Source organism: Malaclemys terrapin, chromosome 2 (genome assembly GCF_027887155.1).
Source record: "Malaclemys terrapin pileata isolate rMalTer1 chromosome 2, rMalTer1.hap1, whole genome shotgun sequence".
NCBI lineage: Eukaryota > Metazoa > Chordata > Testudines > Emydidae > Malaclemys > Malaclemys terrapin.
The window spans coordinates 63,691,230-63,710,870 of NC_071506.1; the positions used below are offsets into that span (position 1 = coordinate 63,691,230).

At 42.2% G+C, this 19,641-nt stretch overlaps 1 protein-coding gene across 7 annotated transcripts in view; it reads left to right on the forward strand.

Moving 5' to 3' along the window:
- Positions 1–19,641, forward strand: part of ASPH (aspartate beta-hydroxylase) — a 201,373-nt gene that overhangs the window by 145,059 nt on the left and 36,673 nt on the right. For all 7 annotated transcript variants that reach the window (XM_054017214.1, XM_054017215.1, XM_054017216.1 and 4 more), the window contains 3 exons: positions 1,496–1,582; positions 6,080–6,230; positions 12,212–12,348. In XM_054017214.1, coding sequence (XP_053873189.1) covers positions 1,496–1,582; positions 6,080–6,230; positions 12,212–12,348 — 375 coding nt within the window. The remainder of the gene's footprint in view (positions 1–1,495; positions 1,583–6,079; positions 6,231–12,211; positions 12,349–19,641) is intronic.

Below are 19,641 nucleotides of genomic sequence, written 5' to 3' on the forward strand. Positions count from 1 at the left end.
TGCTCTGGGTGGCAGGGCTCTGAGCTCTTGCCGGGCAGCACAGCAGCAAATCCGCGGCCTGACCCGGTGCTCTGTGCTGCGCGGTGGCGTGGCTGGCTCCAGTCGAGTGGCGCGGCTGCCTGTCCTGGTGCTCTGCGTGGCATGGCTGTAGCACCGCCAACCACCAGTGCTCCAGGCAGCACAGTAAGGAGGTAGGGAGAAGGGGGGCTGGATAGGGGGCAGGGGAGTTCGGCGTGGTGGTTAGGGGGAGGGGCGGTCAGAGGGTGGGGAACAGGGGGGTTGAATTGGGGCAGGGGTCCTGGGGGGGCAGGAAGGAGATGGGGAGGGGGTTGGATGGGGTGGCGGGGAGCAGTCAGGGGTGGGGTTCTGGGGGCGGTCAGGGAGAAGGGGTGGTTGGATGGGGCAGGGGTCCCGGGGGGGCAGTCAGGAATGAGAGGAGGGGTTGGATGGGGTGGTGGGGGGCAGTCAGGGGTGGAGGGTCAAGGGACAGGGAATGGGGGGGTTGGATGTGGCAGGAGTCTCGGGGGGGTGCCATCAGGGGGCGAGAAGCAGGGGGGTCAGATAGAGAGTGGGGGCCAGGCCACACCTAGCTGTTTGGGGAGGCACAGCCTCCCCTAACCGGCCCTCCATACAATTTCAGAAACCCGTTATGGCCCTCATGCCAAAAAGTTTGCCCAACCCTGCACTAAATAATCAACAGACTTGTTTACTGGACGTATGGTATATACATTCCTTATTTATGTCTGAAACCACTTTAGTTGGATCCATCATCTCTCTGGGTATACCAATGAAATATGTTCATTCCCTAATAGGAGCAGAAGTGAGCCATCACTTCAAATGAGAGACGGTGATGTTCAGCTCATAATACAGCAGTAATCCTCACTCCTGTAATTGCAATCCTTAAAACTAGACTGGATCATAGCTGTCATGTCAGCCATTATAGATAGTCAACCCAGAGGGGCTATTGTCCATGTGGTCATTGAAGTCATCCATTGCAAAAAAGCCTAGGTTACTATAACATCTGGGCAAGGCAAAACTTCAGTCAACTCAGCTCTGCTGAGGTGAAAATTCTAGCTACAGTCAGCTATTTCTTGTACTGCATTTTAAATTCCTTAATTAACTGCTTCTGACCAAATTTACTTTTTAAGGTCTAATGTGATTCACCTTAGTGTCTAGTGGTTTACAGTACAATTTTAATCCATCTAAGGTTTTTTTAGCCATTGTAAGACAAAACAAAACAATTGGTTTTAACCAAGAGCAGCTAATTATATTGACCTATATGAATTCATAAAAATGCATTTCTTTGGAATAAGCAGGCAATCTGGTCAGATATTGTTAATTAATAGGTTTTTCTCTTTCACACTATGAAATATTTTTCTGCTTTGTTTTATAGAATCGGGGGTACTAATCAGATTACACCATTTATCCCTCAGGGTTCTGTAAGTGTTTTGCTACAAGATACAGAAAATATTTAGTATAAATATCTTCTTTTCAGGGAAAAGTTGAAGAAGCTGTGAAGGCCTTTGAAGAATTAGTGAGCAAATATCCACAGAGTCCACGAGCAAGATATGGGAAAGCACAGGTACCAGTGAAACTGTTGTAAATGTAAAAATAATATTCAGAGGTTATCTAATAATAGTCTTGTGTACAAAATAGACTGTTTCTGTATTCTATACAGTGATGCCAGTTTTTAAGTTAAAACCCACTGCTTGTCTATTTCAAGCATCCTCCTGAAAATAAAGACACTGGAAAACAAGCTCTGACTTCATAATAATTTAGTTCCTTGATACAATAACTCCAAACCAGAAATAATCATTTTATTTTCATAAAACATGGGGGAATCACAGGAATAGGTGATCAAATAAAAATCTATTTGAACTCATATTAATCAAGATGAGCCAAGTGAAACCATCACAGTAAAAGAAAATTGTGGTGTGCTACAATTTATGAGGCATTTGAACTGGAATCACTATCCGTTTTCACTTGGTACGTAACAGTTATGCTAAAACCAAAGCCCCAACTACCAAAAAACCTAGTGCATAGACACGTGTACAAAGGACCAAATTCTCTGATCATGTAAATGGATGAAATTCCATTGAAGTCAATGGATCTACACCCTTTTATACCAGCAGAACATTTGGCCCCATTTGTGCGATGGTGCTTCAGTTAAGAACAGATTTCTTTATTAAACATTGCTTTTCATATTTCCCTTCTTTATGAATTAACCCCTTCCACAGAGCTGTAAATTAATGCTTGCAAATGTTTTAAACAGTAACTCCTCATAGTATAATAGAATGCCGTAAATGTGTGTGGCACTATTCTTAGGCGGCCTCACGGAGCTTAACAGTCAGAACAGAACAAGACTCCATAACACTAAATAAAGCATTAACAAAATGCCACACTGAAATAGTAGTTCTCTTGCTGCTAAAGCAGTCTGCTGGCCAGCAGGAGGGTTTAACTGGTATCAAATGTCTATGGAAGCATTACAGAAGAATTAAAATTGAAACCAACAGCAGCCTGCATTTTAGTGGGGATTTTGGATGAAACTGGTACAAGTGTGAGGGAATGGTGATTTTAATACTTACCTCCATTGCACTTAGATTGAAGCTTCAGTTATAAAAAAGAGAGAGAGAGGTTTTTTTTAGAAAGCAGCTTTGGCACATCTTCAATCAAAGTGGTGTGGGGGTGTGTGTGTGTGTGTGTGTGTGTGTGAAGTACCGGGCCAAATTTTGTCTGCAGCTAAAGCCATTTTGTTACCCCACTGAGTTATCCAGGTGTAAAGGGGACAGAAGTCTAGTGGCTCAGGAGGCAAAGTGTAGGGTTAATGTTAAATCCCATTTCTGCTATTTACTATTCTGGGGCTAGCCAGAGGCTGCTCCAGTGTAGACCAACTCCCTATAAGCTGTTCCACTGGCAAAGGATTGGCCAGAGTGCTTTCTCCTGTTCCTGGCATGGACCTCTCCTCACCCCCGAAGCACCCCTTAAACCAGGAGCAGGTGGTATGAAGCCAGCTATGCGGACTTTTTGACATCCAAGATTTCCTTCAAAATGTTGGGAACTTCAGTTGCACTTTTAAGGCAGTTTTAATATCACTTTGGACCACTTTGGTGTAGCAGTAAGATTCTGAAAGGGGCTGACGATCAGGACCTAATGTCATAATTAGCACTCTTTTCTCAGACATGCATAAGTAACTTATTATAGGTGCATTTCTGGTTTTGGCAGCCTGTATTCTACGTATGGAATTTGTAATCGGGGGCTCGGTGGCATTAACTTTCTACTTCTGCATGCTCACCTTTAAGTAATTGATGGAACTCCTATTGATTTCAGTGGAGAATGGGGGCCTTGGAAAAAAGCAGTTGGACAATCATGGTGTGCGCTGAAGTACTATGGATCATTCCCAAGACTGTGATTACATAATTTTATTTGTAAGACACTTACTTTTCAAGGAGGCCAGGATTTCACCCTAAGAGTGTCCTCTCTCCTGCATTATGAAGGCACCATTGACTTCATACAATACATACAAACTGGCCAGATTCTGCCTCTAATAGATAGGTGGGGCTTGTTTTTTTTCTTCTTATTCTGAAAACTGTAAAGGAGTGGATGTTCCTTTCCCCAAATTTCTGCAGTTATAATTATGGTATTATCCCCAAAGTAATTTTAGGTTGATTTCTTGGCGTGGCTGAGACCATATCAGAATTGCTATATTGTAGTGGTAATATCTTACATAGATATAGTGCCTTTCATCCTCAGAGATCTCGGAGCTCTTTCCAAATGACATGTGATGTGATATGTATCAATGAGATTTGATAGATGATGGCATACGATGGCAGCTGTTCCTTCCTGCTATATATTTTTTCCTTAAACATCCTTCCCCGTCCTGCATCCCAGAAAATAAGCCAGTTTCTTAGAGGATATTCCATCAAGAAAAAAGGAATTATTCCTAACTATTGATTTCTGAGTTTGTCTCTGGGACAAACTGATCAAATGTTTGGCTGATGTGACCATATTGCATGGTATTTTCCCCTTTCAGTTTCAGAATAGTGAGCCTGAGCCAATCAGTCATGATGTGCTGAATTAATTGTATAAACAAAGAAGTTCATTGAACATTGCAAACTTAAAAAAAAAAACCTGTATGTAAAGAGTTGCTAGGTATTAACCACTGACAGCAACAATATGCAGCTAATGTGATTGAAACATTTTTAATTAATGCCAGCGTAGTCGATAAAACATTGAATCCAGATTGATTGACCTATATATGTTTCCATTACTGAAGTGCTTGTAATGCACAAAAACACCTACCCCGTCGAGCTAATTAGTTAAACATGAATGGAACACAGGCCAATAAAAATAGGAGATATTAGGAAGGACTCATAGAACACTACTAATTTGACTCAGCATAGAAAGCATATAAATTAATATCCACACTTTTAAAATTAAGTATATGAGATCAGTCTAGCTCTGTTTCACTACTGAAAACTGGGGAGCAAAATATATGCAGACAATGGAGAGAAGTTCCATGCTAGGGGTGAAAACTTGGTTCTCTTGAAATCAATGGGAGTTTTGCCATTGTCTACGATGGAGCGAGGATTTCACCCTACATGTCAATATGCATCTAAGTCTGCTTTCAGACTTGAAAAACAAAATGAGGTTCATGGAACATACCTAGTAGAATTCTATCAACTACTGTAGGTTGAAGTAGAGGACAGGAAAGAATTGTTGGGAGTAAGAGAAAAAACTAGGTAAAGGGAAGAGTGAGACTGCACGAGCGCAAGGTATAAATGGAAGACGTAAGGGTGAAAAGCACGATGAACAGGGAGAAGCAGGTTGAGGACCAGAAGGGTTCCAGTGGTGGAAGAAGAACTGAATGGAGGCTGGGAGGGCAGCAGCCAACAGCAGCACAGCAAATGAGGGGGACAATATCCAGGGTTCTCATGCTGTCAGAAGGCTGAGAAGGTTGCTCTCCTGGCAGCTTCCCCCTCATTGGGAGAGAAGAAAGGGACAGGAAGGGGAGCTAGAAGGCCTTACCTTGGAACCTTGGCTGTTGGCTGGTGCTGGCTGCTTTGAGGGAGGAGTCCTGAGAGTCTGGGAATTGTCACGGTCTCCCCCCCACCCGCCGCAAGCTCCTCCTGACTGCAGCTGCTATTCCCCATGTGGCGTTGTGGTGGAGGAGAGAAAGTGGTGGGGTCCAATGCTCTGAGCATTTTTCTAAGCCTTATAGAACCAACCTTCTCGTTCCCATACTGATAAGGTGTAACAATTTGTCTTTAAATAACACAAGATTTATTGTTATAGCAAGGTAGATGCCACAAGCTACCAGAAAATTATTGAGCACCTGGCAAATCATTTTAACAATAGCTCAGGTATTTTTCAGCTCCTGGGGCTGCCCTCTCACTTTCTCATCAGGCAACATCTGGAGAGTTTAGAAAATTAGGCGTTATCCACTGACAGCTCTGATCTCTATAAAACATATTCCTTCCATATCATTAATATTGTCTTTTTAAAGCAGAAATTCTGATTTCAACTAGTATCACCCACAAAGATTTTAGAATTTGGTATGGTGCATTGCATTAGCATGTTACCTTTGAAAAATACAAAATGACAAATTTTCAGTTGGAATAACTCAATGACTTCAATGGAGTTCCATCAACAGAAAATGTGGCCCAAAATCTATATATATTAGAAAATGGTCTCTGATGACAAACCTTCTGATATAAGAATGCTGTTTCATCTCTTTTACACGGATGCCTGTCAAGAAGAAAATGCAGAAGTGTAAGAATCTTCTATAGGTGGTTGTGAACAAAATGCCTTGTGCTTTTATGCATGTATAATTTCTCATACATATGATGACAAACATTTCCCAGGGATATATGAATGCTGGATATAAATCCACCCACCAGAGTGCACAAGCAACTAGAGTTCTGCTCCAAGCTCACCCAAAATTGCCTACACTCGAAGATACTTGTTAAATTTGACACATTAACGAGCAATAATACAATTTTGCCTTTACTCAAAAAGAATTTTTTTAAACTCCAAACTATATGATAATTTGTTATTTATAACAATTTTGTGATTCACCTAGTGTGAGGATGACTTAGCTGAGAAGATGAGAAGCAATGAAATACTGCAAAAAGCCATCAATACTTTTGAGGAGGTGGCTAGCCTGCCAGACGTCCCTGCTGATCTGGTAAAATTGAGCCTGAAACGACAAGCAGACAGGCAGCAATTTCTTGGTAAGATTTAATTATGGCTTATGTGTATGATTTAAATGTGCAGAATTTATGGGGGAGATTTTCAAATGTGCTTAAGTGAAGTAGGAACACCAATCGGTTCCACTGATTTTTCAATGGGACTTGTATAACCAAGTCCCTTACATACAGTACTTTTGAAAAATCTCCCCCAAAATGCTGTTAGTTATTATTAGTTATTTGGATTATAAGAATGCCAAGAATTGGGCCACATTGTGCTAGGTATTGTGCCTATAGTGAATGGCAGTCCCTGACTCATAAAGTTTACAATGTATACAGACAGAGGTAGGAGAAAGAAGTTTTGCTAGGCCTATCTTCAGAGGTGTAACTGAGGAAAGGAGAGATTAAGTGCTTACATATGATCATGCAGGGAACCTGCAACAGAATAACCTTGGGTATCTCACTTCACCTCTCTGTCTCAGTTTTGCTATCTGTAAAATTGGTATAATGATGCTTAGCTTCACTTTGTAAAGTGCTTTGAGATCTACTCATGAAAAGCACTATACAATAGTTAGGTGGTGGTGCTGCTGTTGTTCTCCTGAGTCCCAGTTCAGTGTCATTAGCCACTGTCCTTCCTCCCTGCATGTTTGGGAAAGTGCTGTTTCTCACAATCAGACCATCATTTTTAATGCATATTTTAAGGTTTTAAAAATCTATTTTGAAGCTGTTAATGGACTGTTAATGGACTGATAAGGGACTGTAATTAGTGAGTATAACTCTGTTGCTATTGAAACTCTTTCTAAGAAGCAGAAACTCTTTCTAAGAAGCAGAAAGTTCAGAAAAGTATTACGCCATCAGTTAGGTATTCTGTAACTCAGCTGTGTGGCTTGCTAGATCTCATGGGTTAAAGCACTACATGAAAACTGTCTTAAACAACCAATCAGTTTGCTGACAAAAAAATCACTTGTCTTCAGTGGTGTTGAAGCCATGTTGGTTCCAGGATTTTAGAGAGACAAGGTGGGTAAGTTAATATATTTTATTGGACCAACTTCTGTTGGTGAGAGAGGCCAGCTTTGGCACTCTTATACCTGAAGAAGAATGCTGTGTAAGCAACAAAGCTGTCTTTCACCAACAGAAGTTGATATAATAAAAGATAGTACCTCACCCACTTGTCACTCAAAAATCACTTGTTTGTTTAATGGATAGGGTCTTGCACTGGAGGTAGAGTACAACTGTACTCAGTACATTCATCGATAATTTAGGGCTACCTCTAGATTGTCTAATACAGATGGTATCTTTACAGTTTTCCTTGTATATTTGTGCATCAAGGTTTTTACGAAGTAGCCCATCACTATGGTATCTGAATTCTTATAGGCTTTTTAGTAAGTTGATCATACTTTTCAGCTGATAACTTTAACTTATAATTCTATCTTCATACAGAACAGTGGAAGCTTAATCATTATAGTCATGAAAAGCATCTGCCCCAAACTCTGAGCTGCGTAAAAGAAACTTTAAAATTAGGGCTGTCGATTAATCATAGTTAACACATGTGATTAACTAAAAAAAAATTAATCGTGATTAATTGTAGTTTAAATGGCACTGTTAAACAAGAGAATACCAATTGAAATTTACTAAATATTTGGATGTTTTCTACATTTTCAAATATATTGATTACAATTACAACACAGAATATAACATGTACAGTGCTCACTTTATATTATTATTTTTATTACAAATATTTGCACTGCAAAAATGTTGAAAGAAATAGTATTTTGCAATTCACCTCATAGAAGTACCGTAGTGCAATCTTTTTATTGTGAGAGTTGAACTTACAAATGTATAATTGTGCACAAAAAATAACTGCCCTCAAAAACAAAACATTATAACACTTTAGCGCTTACAAGTCCATTCAGTCCTACTTCTTGTTCAGCCAATCGCTCAGACAAACAAGCTTGTTTACATTTATGGGAGATAATGCTGCCCTCTTCTTATTTACAATGTCACCTGACAGTGAGAACAGACATTCCCTTGGCACTTTTGTAGCCGGCATTGCAAGGTATTTACGTTCCACGTATACTGAACATTCGTATGCCCCTTCATGCTTCAGTCACTATTCCAGAGGACATACGTCCATGATGATGACACTTGTTAAAAAATAATATGTTAATTAAATTTGTGACTAAACTCCTTGGGGCGATTTGACAAAAGCAAAGAAGTTATCAATGTGAGATTTCTGAAGATAGGTACAGCACTCGACCCAAGGTTTAAGAATCTGAAGTGCCTTCCAAAATCTGAGAACGATGAGGGGCGGAGCATGCTTTCAGAAGTCTTAAAAGAGCAACACTCAGATGCAGAAACTACAGAAACCGAACCACCAAAAAAGAAAATCAACCTTCTGCTGGTGACATCTGACTCAGATGATGAAAATGAACATGCGTTGGTCTGCACTGCTTTGGATCATTATCGAGCAGACCCTGTTATCAGCATGGACGCATGTCCTCTGGAATGGTGGTTGAAGCACAAAGGGACAGGGCCATCCTTAGGCATACTCAGCATACACGGCTGGGGGCTGCGTAGGGCACTGGAAAATTTGGGGCACATACCTAGGTCTTAGTGTCCTGCCTCTTCCTATCCCTGTTCTGACCCTTCCTGCAGGCTCCCACAGCTAGCTGCTGCAGCCTGGTGAGTCTTCCTCTGGAGGGGATCTAGTAACTTAAAAGTGAAAGGTTTCAGAGTAGCAGCCGTGTTAGTCTGTATCCTCAAAAAGAACAGGAGTACTTGTGGCACCTTAGAGACTAACAAATTTATTAGAGCATAAGCTTTCGTGGACTACAGCCCACTTCTTCGGATGCATCCGAAGGTGCCACAAGTACTCCTGTTCTTTTTAAAAGTGAAAAAGCCCTCTGGCCTGCCAGACCTATTAGCACAACACTGAAACTGTTAAAGAGCCATTCAAGGGGTAATGAAGACATTTAACAGTCATTTGCCAACCCCCAGGTATATACTGTCAGTTTCTGAATGTACTGACAAAAACAGTTGTGTATTACTGTAATATTTACTCAGAACATGTTAGTCTACAGGACCTTAGTTTAAAATTTATTTTAAAAATATTTCATTAGTGTGTTGCTGAAGATGATAAAATCACATCTCTAAAAAATTCTTGCATAGACTTTTAGATGCACTATCTGAGTATTCATCTTTAGCTTAAATGCTTGGATCTTCAGACATACAGTTTTTTTAAATAAATTCTTCAAAAGATCACCCTTATCTAAAATACATACTTCAATTTTAATTACTATAGTACAAAAAACTTGCTTCCAAAGTCTTCCTGTCCTTTCTCTCCATCCCTTTCATTGGACAAACGCGTTTCCTTTTCTTTACTTCTGACTATTTGATGCCCTAGTTTTAAGAGAACCCTCTAAGAAAATCAGTACCTTAGTAAGATATAAAATCCTTTGTTATGCCTAAAATCTTTGGAAACATATTTTTTAAAGTTGATGAAATTTCATAAACATGTTTATTGTTATGGAGATCACACACAGTAAATTAGTGTTCCCTTTTTCTAAAAGCAATGAACATTGTTATGAACACACCTATCCTCTGTGACTGATTAATTTAAAATAATGTCTTTGTTTCAGTGAGTTAAGTATGTAGTAATCTGGAATGATTACTTTATGAAGGCTTAAGAGTACATTTAAAATATAAAATCAACTTAGAAATACTGATTAAGAAAATATAAAACAGAGAAGAGCTGCATCATGTATTCCATAATATTTAATGTTGTATTCAGCAGGACAGCTGACTTGCCCTTACTACAAAGTTTTTGCAAATAAATCTCTGACAGACTTCAGGGTATATCAAAAAACCCGTGACTGACCTTTTTTATTTCCAGGTTTAGTGTTTTTAATTAGGTACCTTATGCATGTCCAATCTTCACTTTCTGGCATGCAGTGGAAAACATGCTCAATTTTCTTTAGAAAGAAATTGCAGAAGAGTGTTTTTTTTCAAATGTCATTTGTTTCATTTGGGTTCAGGGATTTGGCTGGAAGGGGTTCAGCAGGGTGGGGGAGGTAGACAGTGGGGAGAGGACAGGGCCTGGGGCAGAGCAGGGGTGGAGTACGGGCGGGGGCCACTGGCAGAAGAGGTGGGCTGAGGCAGCTTCACCCACCGCCCATGACAGCAGGTAAGAGCAGGTCAACTCCCACACACTCAGTGCGCACTGCAGTCTCCTTAGGCAGGGGCCCTATTCACAGAGCCGAATGCATCGGTTCAGCGCATTCTGCATGAAGGAGAGGGTATGGGGGTCTCTGCGGGGAACTGAGACTCTCCACCGCCGTGAGGCTCGGTATCCTTTGCTGCCTCATCCCTCCCCCCCGCGGTCGGGCATAGGGGCACCAGTTTGATAATACTGCTTAGGGCCCCATAAATCCTAAGGACGGCCCTGTGAAAGAACATATGAATCTTTAGCGCATCTGGCATGTAAATATCTTGCAACGCCGGCTACAACAATGCCTTGCGAACACCTGTTCTCACTTTCAGGTGACATTGTAAATAAGAAGCAGGCAGCATTATCTCCTGCACATGTAACCAAACTTGTTTCCTTTAGCAATTGGCTGAACAAGAAGTAAGACTGAGGAGACTTGTAGGGTCTAAAGTTTGACATTGTTTTATTTTTGAACGCAGGTTTTTTTGTGCATAACTCTACATTTGTAAGTTCAACTTTTATGATAAAGAGATTGCACCACAACACTTGTATTAGGTGAATTGAAAAATACTATTTTATTTTTACAGTGCAAATATTTATAATAAACATAAATATAAAGTGAGCGCTGTGCACTTTGTATTCTGTGTTGAAATTGGAATCAATATATTTGAAAATGTGGAAAACATCCAAAAATATTTAAATAAATGGTATTCTATTATTGTTTAACAGTACAATAAATATTTGTAATCATTTGACAGCCCTATGTAAAATCCCTTCCATAAAAAAATCTGGAGAGTTTTGGAATTTTGTCTTAAAAAAATTCTGAGCTCAGGTGCTCTCCCTTCTCCCTCCCCCACAAAGTATTATATTGGAGAGAAGATGTGGTCTAGTGGAATGAGTGGAGACCCGGGAGTCAGGAGATCTAGGCTTATTCATACTGGCACTGACACAACATGATTTGAAAGGAATCCCTTATGCACACATTTTGAAAAATAAATGTTGAGTGCCTCAATTTTTAAGTTGCCTAACTTTAGACTCAAATGCCCTGACATTCAGTGATGGCAGCACCAATATCTCCCACTGATTTCAGCTGGACTTGTGGGTTCTGATAAACACACCGTAGGAACTAAAGCTGGGACCCCAAAACTGAAGCTGCCAAACTAGAGGGCACTTTTGCAAATTTAGGTCCTAGTCCTGTGATGATCCAAGCTGACCCTTGAACTCAGACAAAGCCTGACTGACTTCAGTAGGCATAAGAGTCCATCCAGATGGATCAGTTTTCCGGATTGGCTTGCTCTTAACTTCTCTGTTCTTCAGGAAGATCCCAGTGCAGGAAAACAGTGAAGCACATACTTAATTTTAAGCCTGTGAAACAATTGATTTCAACGGAACTATTCACATGCTTAGTTAAGAACATGCTTAAATGATTTGATTTATCAGGGCCAAAATTTGAGTTAAAGTGCTTCCCTGACTTCGTGGAGCACTTTGAGATCTGCAGAAGAATAATAGCTACAAAAATGTAAGGTATTATTACTATTATTGCCATACATAGCATTGTAATGTAAAGTATTATTACTATTACTGCCATACATAGAATTGTCCACTAGAGGCTCCCATAATCCTGGAAGATATGTACAATACCATCGGAGATTTCTTAGGTATTGCTTGTAAGGTGAGAATGAACTAGTTAAATGTATTCATATGTAATGAAATCCTCTTTTATGTTCTGCATCATCAGTGATCATTAATGAAAGTTGGGGTACACAATTCTTTGATCAGCATTTATTTCTTGTTATAATTCACTTTTATTCAATCAAATTAGGTCACATGAGAGGTTCTCTGGTTACTCTTCAGAAACTAGTTCATCTGTTTTCCAATGATATCTCATTGAAGAATGACCTTGGAGTGGGTTACCTCTTAATAGGAGATAACAGTAATGCCAAGAAAGTTTATGAGGAGGTGAGCTACCATTTCATATCAACTGAGAAAAAAATACATTGTTAAAGTATTTATTCAAAAGTTTGCTTATTGCTTATTTAACTCTCTTAATGCTTTGTAAAGCAAATCACCGATATGTATGACTCTTAAGGGTTAACATAAATAACTCTTTGCTCATGAATAGTTGATCTTAAATTGGTTACTCAAATATTCCTGTTATCAAGATATTAAACACTCTTCTTTATAGACTAGTAAAATTCAGGTGAAACTCTTTTTCACATGATTAACATAAATTGGCTCCTTATACCTTAGGGTAACCAGCTGTGTGTGTATTTATATTCTAATGTACATAGGAATCTAATGCTCATGATGAGAGTTGAAGACTTCTAATTATCTATAGGACAGAATACAGCACAGACCCCTTACTTTTCTCTGCCAGTGTGCCTCAGCCCTGTTCTGGAGAGATGGATGTGTAGGCCCTACCAAATTCGTGGCCTTGAGAAAAATGTCATGGACAGTGAAATCTTCCCCCGTGAAATCTAGCTGAAGAAGGGAGGGAGGATGGGCAGGGCAGGGCTGGGAGCCACAGCTGCAGGCATCTACTGTTCATCAGGCTCCAGCTGCTAATCAGCTGGGTTCTGGAAGGATGGGACTTCCTCTTTTCTTGCACGGTCATTCTTGGGAGGAAATCAGACCCACCTACACCTCTGGGTACCTCCTCCGGCTGCAGGAAGCCCCCGGAGGTGGGTCTGATCCCCCCTGCCCACAAGGGCCATGTAGGGGAAGAGGAAGTCCTGTTCCTCCCCAACCTGGCCGGGGCTAGGAACCCCTGGCTGGGGCACTCCCAGTAGCACAGGGGAGATCAGACCGACCTCTGGGAACCTCCCCTGGCTGCAGGAAGCTCCACGGGTATTGCCTTCAGAGCCCAGCTATGAAGGCAGTGCAGAAGTGATGATGGCAATGCTGCAAACCCCCCACCAACAGCTTTGCACCCCCTCCCTCCTCCCCACCCCCCGCCCAATAACCTCCTTTTGCGTTGGGACCCCTGCAGTTACAGCATTATGAAATTTCAGATTTAAACATCTGAAAATGTGAAATTGACCATGAAATTGATCAAAATGGACCATGAATTTGATAGGGCTCTAGGGATGTGTTAGGGTGGTTCAATCTCTGACCTTTCAAACCTTGTCTTCTTTGCTCAGACTGCCAACACAAGTGCCAATTAAATCACATTTTTTATGTGGTGTCTTGTTCACTAGGATTGATGCTGCTTACCTGTAGCCTGGCGGAAACTCCACCCATCTGGGAGGGATTCCCTTCCCACCTGACAGAAAGCAGGAAACCCCTCTCACCATGTGTGGACTTTCATCTGGGCTGGCAAGTCAGAAGCTTCCAGAGCTCAGGCTGCATGAGGGGCTGTTCCCTGCTGAGTGAGGGAAGGGCCTGTTCTTCCACTGAAGATGCTGGTGCTCTTGTTGGACCACCTGAGCTACAGGATTAACTAGATTGGCCAGCACAGGAGAAGGCCGTTATCCAAAAAGAGGAATGGGCTAAGCTGGTTGGTGCCATGTGCTGGGTCTGTAGGGTAGCCAGTTGCTACTGTAGCAAATAAAATTGTTGCTATACCTTGCAAAGCTCTGTGTCTCCCACTCACCTCTGGGAGGTAGAGGGAGCCCATGCCCCATGTGGTGCCTCCAGAGGATCGATGAGCTGCTGGAGCCAGATGTCATGTTTAGGGGAGGGTGTGGTTGGAGCAAGGAGACCAGTCCCAGTACCTACCTTCCATGTGTTCTCAGCACAGTGTTTGCTGTGGCTGCTGCTTTGGCATCTTGTATAACCCCAGCCTTAAAACGTTAATGTTCGGTTATTATTTTGGCATGCTGCCAACATTTTCCTACAGAACATAAGTGGGACAAAAGAAATGGCAATTTTTAATAGTTGGTTTCTCAGCCAAATCTGCACAGAATTTCATGGAGCAAAGAAAAGACATGTCTCTAGCCCAAGATCTGTCTTCCTTCTGAATTTCAATGGCATGTTGCAAACAGTGTAGGTGTTGGAGCTTGTTAAAAAAAAGTCACAACAATCCTTTATAATGGGGGGAGGGGAGAGCATAAGGCAACCTAAATATAGATAGGGGTTGCTATCAGCTGTCCCTGTAATTATTTTGATATGACTACATTGTACAAATTTTGCTGTACCACACACAAAAGAAATGGTTCTAAGACAAAATATGATAAGTTATTATTGGTCTGTTTTTAATATCTTTTTTGCCATGGTGCTGTAGGCTTCTCAAATACAATTATTTCCTTTCGCAGATCACTAGCCAGTTAAATGAAGTAGACCACAATAATGCTTTGTCCTTGTAAAAGAGCAGCTACTGCCTGATTGGATAGTTTGGCAGATATTCTATTTGAAATAATACAGCTTTTTTCTCATATTCTGACTCTCCTGTGAGCGAAACCCTGATATCCTAACTCACAAAAAACTTCCATGAACTTCAATGAGAGGATGGTTGGTTATTATGGCACAGGCTGAGCCTCTGAATTCTGTTGCTGATTTCACCACAGAATTCTTGTGTAAACTTTGGCAAGTCACTTAATCTCTCTGTGCCTCAGTTTCCCTTCGTTAAAATGATGGTAACACTTCTTTTTTTCTGTCTGTTTTGTCAGTTTAGAACATTAGCTCTTTGAGTAGTCAGGAACTGTTTGTCAATGAACAATGTCTAGCACAAAGGAACCCAATATTTTTCTGGGGCCTCTAAATGCTACCATAATACAAATAATAATAATAAAAAATAACAATAACCACTACTTTCTTTAGGAAGAAATAAATATGGATCTCAGTATTTGGCTTAGTGTACAGAATCAAGATTTTTGTTTGTTTTCTTCCCACAAGTAACTTCAAAAGTTTTGGGTGGTTTCCTACCTGTTTTAGGGGCCCAATCCTGTGCGGTTCGAAGGGTTCTCAGTTTCCACTGATTTAACTTGGAGTCACAAAGAGGGACTCATCATTACAGAGGATCAAGTCCTAAAATCCTAAATCAGTAATGGAATATATTTTGATTTAATTCTAAATAGCTACATTTTAAAAGAATATTGCTGAAAATCATTTCTTACTTCAAGCAGTGACCTGGTTTTAGGGCTGTAAGTGTTTTCTTGCAACAATGGGTATGTCTAAATTATGGGATTAATCCAAATTTACAGAATTCGAATTTTGGAAACAGATTGTATAAAGTCGAATGTATGCGGCCACACTAAGCACATTAATTTGGCGGTGTGCGTCCATGTACCAGGGCTAGCGTCGGTTTCCAGAGCGTTGCACTGTGGGTAGCTATCCCATAGTTCCCGCAGTCTCCTCCGCCCATTGGAATTCTGGGTTGAGATCCGAATGCCTGATGGGGCCAAAAACATTGTCGCGGGTGGTTCTGGGTACATCCTCCCCCTCTCTCCAGGGAAGCAACGGCAGACAACCGTTTTGCGCCTTTTTCCTCAGTGAACAGTGCAGATGCCATACCACGGCAAGCATGGAGCCCGCTCAGCTCAAGACAGCAGTCATGAACATTGTAAACAGCTCGCACGTTATTGTGCAGTTTATCCTGAACCAGAACCTGCAAAACCAGGCGGCGAGGAGTAGGCTACGGCAGCACGGCGGCGAGAGTGATGAGGACATGGACATGGAATTCTATCAAACCGCGGGCCCCGGCGCTTTGGAGATCATGCTGTTAATGGGGCAGGTTACAGCCATGGAACGCCGATTCTGGGCCCGGGAAACAAGCACAGACTGGTGGGACCGCATAGTGTTGCAGGTGTGGGACGATTCCCAGTGGCTGCGAAACTTTCACATGCGTAAGGGCACCTTCATGGAACTTTGTGACTTGCTTTCCCCTGCCCTGAACCGCCAAAATACAAAGATGAGAGCAGCCCTCACAGTTGAGAAGCAAGTGGTGATAGCCCTGTGGAAGCTTGCAACGCCAGACAGCTACTGGTCAGTCGGGAATCAATGTGGAGTGGGCAAATCTACTGTGGGGACTGCTGTGATGCAAGTAGCCAAAGCAATCGCTGAGCTGCTGCTGCTACGAAAGGTAGTGACTCTGGGAAATGTGCAGGTCATAGTGGATGGCTTTGCTGCAATGGGATTCCCTAACTGTGGTGGGGCGATAGATGGAACCCATATCCCTATCTTGGCACCGGAGCACCAGGGTACCCAGTACATAAACAGCAAGGGGTACTTTTCAATGGTGCTGCAAGCACTTGTGGATCACAAAGGACATTTCACCAACATCAACGTGGGCTGGCCGGGAAGGGTTCATGACGCTTGCGTCTTCAGGAACACTACTCTGTTTAAATGGCTGCAGCAAGGGACTTACTTCCCGGACCAGAAAATAACCATTGGGGATGTTGAAATGCCTATAGTTATCCTTGGGGACCCAGCCTATCCCTTAATGCCATGGCTCATGAAGCCATACACAGGCAGCCTGGACAGGAGTCAGGAGCTGTTCAACTACAGGCTGAGCAAGTGCAGAATGGTGGTAGAATGTGCATTTGGACGTTTAAAAGGTCGCTGGCGCTCGTTACTGACTTGGTCAGACCTCAGCCAAACCAATATCCCCATTGTTATTGCTGCTTGCTGTGTGCGCCACCATCTCTGTGAGAGTAAGGGGGAGACCTTTATGGCCGGGTGGGAGGCTGAGGCAAATCGCCTGGTTGCTGATTATGCGCAGCCAGACACCAGGGCGATTAGAAGATCACACCAGGAAGCGCTGCGCATCAGAGAAGCTTTGAAAACTAGTTTCATGACTACAGGAGAGAAGTTTTTAAAAAGATACATTTTACAGAACAATGCTTATACTCTTTCACAGTGAACAACACTATTCACATTACATAGCACATGTGATTTCAGTACAAGGTCGCATTTTGCATCTTAATATTGAGTGCCTGTGGCTTTGGCGTTAGAGATCACAGACGCAGGTCCGGGCAACAGAATTCGGCTTGCATGCAGCCATGTTAAGCCATTGTCTTTCGGCTTCTGCGCCCTCCTTTCCCACATATCAAGCAAAGCCCATTGAGTGCTGTGCTTTTCCTGTTAACCTTCAGCAGCAGAAAACAAACTAAACTCCCCCTCCCCCTTCCAATTCTCTGGGATGATCGCTTTATCCCTCCCTCCACCACGTGGCTGGTATCAGGGAAGATCCCTGCTAGCCAAACGTGAAAAGCTCAGCGCCAATTCTCTTCCTCTCCCCTTCCCCCCCGTGCTTGGCTAACTGCAGGGAAGGATTTCTTTTCAGCCACAGGCAAACAGCCCAGTAGGAACAGCCATCTCTGTTCCCTTAATTAAATTCCTGTATTTCAACCAGGTTACTATGAGCGATATCATTCTACTGAGGATTACACAGCAAGATAAAGAACAGATGTTGCTTGAATGCCAGCAAACACCGGAACCATACGCTGCCAGGCTTTGTCAGGCAATGATACCAGATTACTTACTACTAGCATGGCGTGGTCAAGTGTCCTACCATGGAGGACGGAATAAGACTGCACTGCCCAGAAACCTTCTGCAAAGGCTTTTGGAGTACCTCCAGGAGAGCTTCATGGAGATGTCCCTGGAGGATTTCTGCTCCATCCCCAGATACGTTAACAGACTTTTCCAGTAGCTGTACTGGCCACGAATGCATCCCAAGTCCTCAGGGCAAATTAATCATTAAAAAATGCTTGCTTTTAAACCATGTTTTATATTTTAAAAGGTAAACTCACCTGAGGTCCCTTCCATGGGGTCATGGTCTTGGGTACTGGCTTGGGAGGGTACTTCAGTCAGGCTGAAAAAAAAATCTTAGCTGTTGGGGAGAACGGAGTGCTGTGTGCTCTCCACAAGCTCGTCCTCCTCCTCCTCCTCTTCCCTGTCCACAGAATCCTCAGATGTGGCTGATGAGATTACCCCGGCCTCGGAATCCACGGTTAGGGGTGTGGTAGTGGTGGCGGCCCCCCCTAGAATTGCATGCAGCTCAGCGTAGAAGCGGCATGTCTGTGGCTCTGACCTGGAGCGACCGTTTGCCTCCTTTGTTTTCTGATAGGCTTGTCTGAGCTCCTTGACTTTCACACGGCACTGCTGTGAGTCCCTATTGTGGCAGCACTGCTCTGAGTCCCTATTGTGGCCTCTCTCCATCATGCCCTTGGAGATTTTTTCAAAAGTTTTGGCATTTCGTCTTTTCGAACGAAGTTCTGCTAGCACTGAATCCTCTCCCCATACAGCGATCAGATCCAGTACCTCCCGTACAGTCCATGCTGGTGCTCTTTTTCGATTATCGGCCTGCATGGTTACCTTGTGCTGATGAGCTCTCGGTGGTCACCTGTGCTCTCCTGTCCTGGGCAAACAGGAAATAAAATTCAAATGTTCGCGGGGCTTTTCCTGTCTACCTGGCCAGTGCATCAGAGTTCAGATTGCTGTCCAGAGCGGTCACAATGGTGCACTGTGGGATAGCTCCCAGAGATCAATACCATCGAATTGCGGCCACACTAACCCTAATTTGAAATGACAATATCGATTTCGGCGCTACTCCGCTCGTCGGGGAGGAGTACAGAAATAGATTTTAAGAGCCCTTTATTTCTAAATAAATGCTTCGTTGTGTGGACGGGTGCAGGGTTAATTCGATTTAACGCTGCTAAATTCGAATTAAACTCACAGTGTAGACCAGGCCAATGAATTACATCCCCCCTAAGAAAATGAATGCCATTCTTTGCAAATATTAGGTGGTAGTCATGTCATTAGCTGTTGCAAAGAAAATAAAGTAATCTGAATTTGAGTCTTTCCAGATGAGGGCTTTTCAATTTCCTCTCTCATATGCTTATTTGTCATTGAAGTTTTAATCATCTTTGTAACACCAGAGTTGGATTCAGAAAATGAGATACAAGCAGAACTGTTTTACAATCAGTTTTTCAAAGTTTTCCATAAGGAGTCAATGGCTGCAGAAGTACTGTAGTATGAATGGTCAAGTTTTGATTTCAGAGGAGATCGGCTTACGTGCAACATGTCCTTTCTTTTCACTTCAAAGATCATGAACCTAAACATCATACCTTGAATTAAGAGTTTTATGTCTATAGCTAGTGTTTAACCTGATGGGAAATATGTCCTATTTTATCAGGCTGTCCACTATACCGCTGCTGGAAGGGAATGTTAAGAAATAGGATTTTAATTTCTTCCCCCAGTTAAATGTCTTTCCCTTTAATGTTATATTTAGGAATTCAGGAACAGTACATTAAAAGCAATCTTTGGAGGAGTCACAGATTTGGTTGTTTTCAAAGGTCTACAGAACATGATTTA